Raw genomic sequence first — 3,764 nt, 5'->3', positions numbered from 1 at the left:
CCCGGGCGGGCCCTCCAGTCCCCCCATCTTCCAGGACCCCGCTCCCGCTAGCGAGCCGCAAACCCCGGCCCCTCTCACTTCATGGCGCCGGTCGCGGCTGGAAGCGGCGTCAACCCGCCTCCCTCATGAATATTCAGTGCTCAGGGCCCGTGGGGCGTCCTCGAGGCGCCGCTCCACCTTCCTCACAACGCCATTGGTTGGTCCTGCCCGTCACTCCTCTGGGGGTGGAGCCAATCGGGATAGTGCGCGTGCGCACGGCAATGCGGGGGCGGGCTCCCGAGGGAGGCCCGCGTCGTTGAGGAGCGCCGAGGACCAAGAACAAAACAGGCAAGGAAGAGAACCGAGAGAATCGATCCCATTCATTAGGATTCGGTCTTCCCGCATCTGCCCGGATTATCTGAGGAGCGAAGAGCGTCCAGGCGCAGCGGTTCTCAACCTGTGGGTCGCGACCCCTTTGGCGGTCGAACGACCCTTTCACAGGGGTCGCCTAAGACCATCCTGCATATCAGATATTTACATTACGATTCATAACAGTAGCAACATGACAGTTATGAAGTAGCAACGAAAATAATTTTGTGGTTGGGTCACAACATGAGGAACTGTATTTAAAGGGCCAGAAGGTTGAGAACCACTCTAGGGGAAATGACAGGGAAATTGGGAACGCCTTCAGGGCCCACGAGTTAGGAATGGCTTCGCCGTACCAGACAAACATGCACTTATAATACCTGCTGTGCCCTAAACTCCTCTGGGATAAATAACGCCCCTCATTTACTGAGCTCCTACTATTTGCCACATACTGTCTAAATCAGTCAGTAATGCACAGGCACTGTGGTTTGGTGGTTAAGTTGTGGACTTTGGGACCAGAAGGCTTGGGTCCAAATCCTGACTCCACTCCACTACCTGTGTGACCCTGATCTAATTACTTCACTTCTCTGGTGTTGCATTTTCTTATATTCGAAGCATGTAAAATTAAGTTATCTACAGTGTAGGTGACACTTAAACTAACCCACATAAAGCTGTTATAACTGGGTTTAGCACATATGAAGCTTTCAATAAGTGCTTGCTTTTATGTGTTTGCTTCAGAAATAGCTGTGGGGCGCCCTGGCCAGTTTGGCTCAGTGGATAGAATGTGGGCCCATAGACTGATTCCGGTCAAGGCCACGTTCTCCAGCCCTGGTCAGGGTGTGTGCTGGAGGCAACCAATTGATATGTCTTTCTCACATCGATGTTTCTCTCTGTCTCTCCCTCTCCTTTCCACTCTCTCTAAAAATCAATGAAAAAATATCCTTGGATGAGGATTAATAAAAAACAAGACAAAAAAACAGTCTGGCCGGCATGGCTCAGCGATTGAATGTCAACCTATGAACCAGGAGAAGGTCATGGTTCTATTCCTGGTCAGGGCACATGCCTGGGTTGTGGGCTTGATCCCCAGTAGGGGGTGTGCAGGAGGCAACCGATCAATGATTCTCTCTCATCATTGATGTTTCTATCTCTCTCTCTCTCTCCCTTCCTCTCTGAAATTAATAAAAATATCCTTATATAATAAAAGCCTAATATGCAAATCAACCAAATGGTGGAACAACTGGTCCACCAACTGGAATGATGTGCACTGACCACCAGGGGGCAGACGCTCAATGAAGGAGCTGCCCCCAGCCTGCAGGCCCCAGGCCAGCCAAGGTGGACGCCAGCGGGGGCCCCCAATCACCCCGCTGGTCGCCCCACAGATTGGCCCTGATTGCTGGCCAGGCCTAGGGTCCCTACCCATGCACGTATTTTGTGCACCGGGCCTCTAGTATTAAAAAGGAAATAAAATGGGGGAGGGGGAACAGAGGAAGCACATCTTCAAACCAAGAATATAACAAAATGAAACTGAGCATTGTATTTATATGTGCCAGGCATTGTGCTAAGCACCCTGTCACCTGCCTGACATCATTTCCCAATGTTCTCTTTCTTACACACTCCTCCCAGACACACTCGGCCTCCTGGCTCTTCCACCCAGCACCAGCCCGCATTAGCCAGCTAATCTGCAAAACAACTTACTCCCAAATGTAATGGTGGGAGAACAATAGCATTTATTATCTCACTAGAGGCCCAGTGCATGAAAATTGTGCATGGGTAGGGCCCTAGGCCTGGCCGGTGATCAGGGCCGATCTGTGGGGCAACTGGTGGGGTGATTGGGCGGTCCCCGCTGGCACCCGCCTTGGCCAGTCTGGCACCGCCCACTTGCCAGCCCTGCCCCCTGCTGCTGCCGCCAGTTGCCTCCCTCTGTGGGGTGACTGGTGGAGCGATTGGGGACCCCCGCTGGCACCTGCCTTGGCTGGCCTGGGGCCTGCAGGCTGGGGGCAGCTCCTGCATTGAGCGTCTGCCCCCTGGTGGTCAGTGCACATCATAGCGACTGGTCATTCCACTGTTCGATCTATTTGCATATTAGGCTTTTATTATATAGGATGGTTTCTGTAGGTCAGGAATTGAATACAACTGCAGGCCTTCAGCTCAACTTAGAAACAATCTACCACTAAGCTCAGGAGGTGGTTGCTGGCAGGATTCATTTCCTTGCTGGATGTCAGCAGGGAACTCCCTGGCATGTGGGCATCTCTGAGGCCAGCTGGCTTTATCAAAGCAAGAAAGCAAGCAGAGCCAGAGAGAGGGGCACAGAGGGAAGTCACTGTCTTTCATATTCATAACCTAATGTCAGAAGGGACAGTCCATCACTTTTGCTGTATTTCATTCCTTAGGATACGTCACTACATGCAGCCCATGCTCAGGGCGGGGTTACTTCAGGGCGTGAACACCAGGAGGCCGGAGGTTTGGGAGCCATCTTAGAATGGCTGCCTCCTGCCTCCTCCTGGCCTTTGTAGTTGCTCCTCCGTCTGTCTGGAAGCTTCTTTCCCAGATCTCTGCATGGCTTCCTTCCTTTCCTCTCTGAGGCCTTTCCTGACCACCTTATTTGAATGGTAATATTCTCTGGGGAGGCTGAAAAATGGTCCCCAGAGATCTGCAGGCACTGATCCCTGGACCCTGTGAATATCAGGCAGCAATACACAGGCACTGTGGTTTGGCAAAAGGGACTTTGCAGGTGTGATGACGCTAAGGATCGTGAGATATCCAGGTGCTCCCTAACTGTACAGTGTGACCCTGAGGCAAGATGCTACACTGCAGCTTTGAAGATGGAGGAGGGGGCAGAGGCAATGAATGCAAGGAATGTAGCTCCAGGAGCTGGAAAAGGCCAGGGAACTGACCGATTCTGCCCAGAGATCCGGAGGGCTCGATGTCAGCCCAGTGAGACTGAGTTCAGATTCCTGAACTTCAGAAGTGAAAATAAAAATGAGTGGGGTTTTTATTATTGTTGATTTTTAGAGAGGGAGAGGGAGAGAGAGAAACATCAATGTGAGAGCCAAAGATCAGCCACCTCCTGCACGCCCCCTACTGGGGATGGAGGCTGGCAACCTGGGTATGTGCCCTGACTGGGAATCCAACTGGTTACCACTCATTGCAAAGCTGAAAAATTTCTACGGCCTAGTGACATCACAGCCACCTTAACGTTGTAGCTCATGCCGAAACCGGTTTGGCTCAGTGGATAGAGCGTCGGCCTGCGGACTGAGGGGTCCTGGGTTCGATTCCGGTCAAGGGCGTGTGCCTGGGTTGCGGGCACATCCCCAGTAGGTGATGTGCAGGAGGCGACTGATCGATGTTTCTCTCTCATCGGTGTTTCTAACTCTCTATCTCTCTCCCTTCCTCTCTGTAAAAAATCAATAAAATATATT

General features: G+C 52.0%; 1 protein-coding gene across 1 annotated transcript in view; it reads right to left on the bottom strand.

Moving 5' to 3' along the window:
- Positions 1-125, bottom strand: part of ERCC2 (excision repair cross-complementation group 2) — a 17,425-nt gene extending 17,300 nt beyond the window's left edge. The window contains 1 exon segment of the mRNA XM_005863380.2: positions 79-125. Coding sequence (XP_005863442.1) covers positions 79-83 — 5 coding nt within the window. The 5' untranslated portion in view covers positions 84-125.
- Positions 126-3,764: the final 3,639 nt, after the last annotated feature.

This window comes from Myotis brandtii, unplaced genomic scaffold (assembly GCF_000412655.1).
Source record: "Myotis brandtii unplaced genomic scaffold, ASM41265v1 scaffold1774, whole genome shotgun sequence".
Lineage (NCBI taxonomy): Eukaryota > Metazoa > Chordata > Mammalia > Chiroptera > Vespertilionidae > Myotis > Myotis brandtii.
The sequence above is the reverse complement of the archived record's forward strand: the minus strand, read 5'-3'. Positions and strand labels throughout refer to the sequence as shown.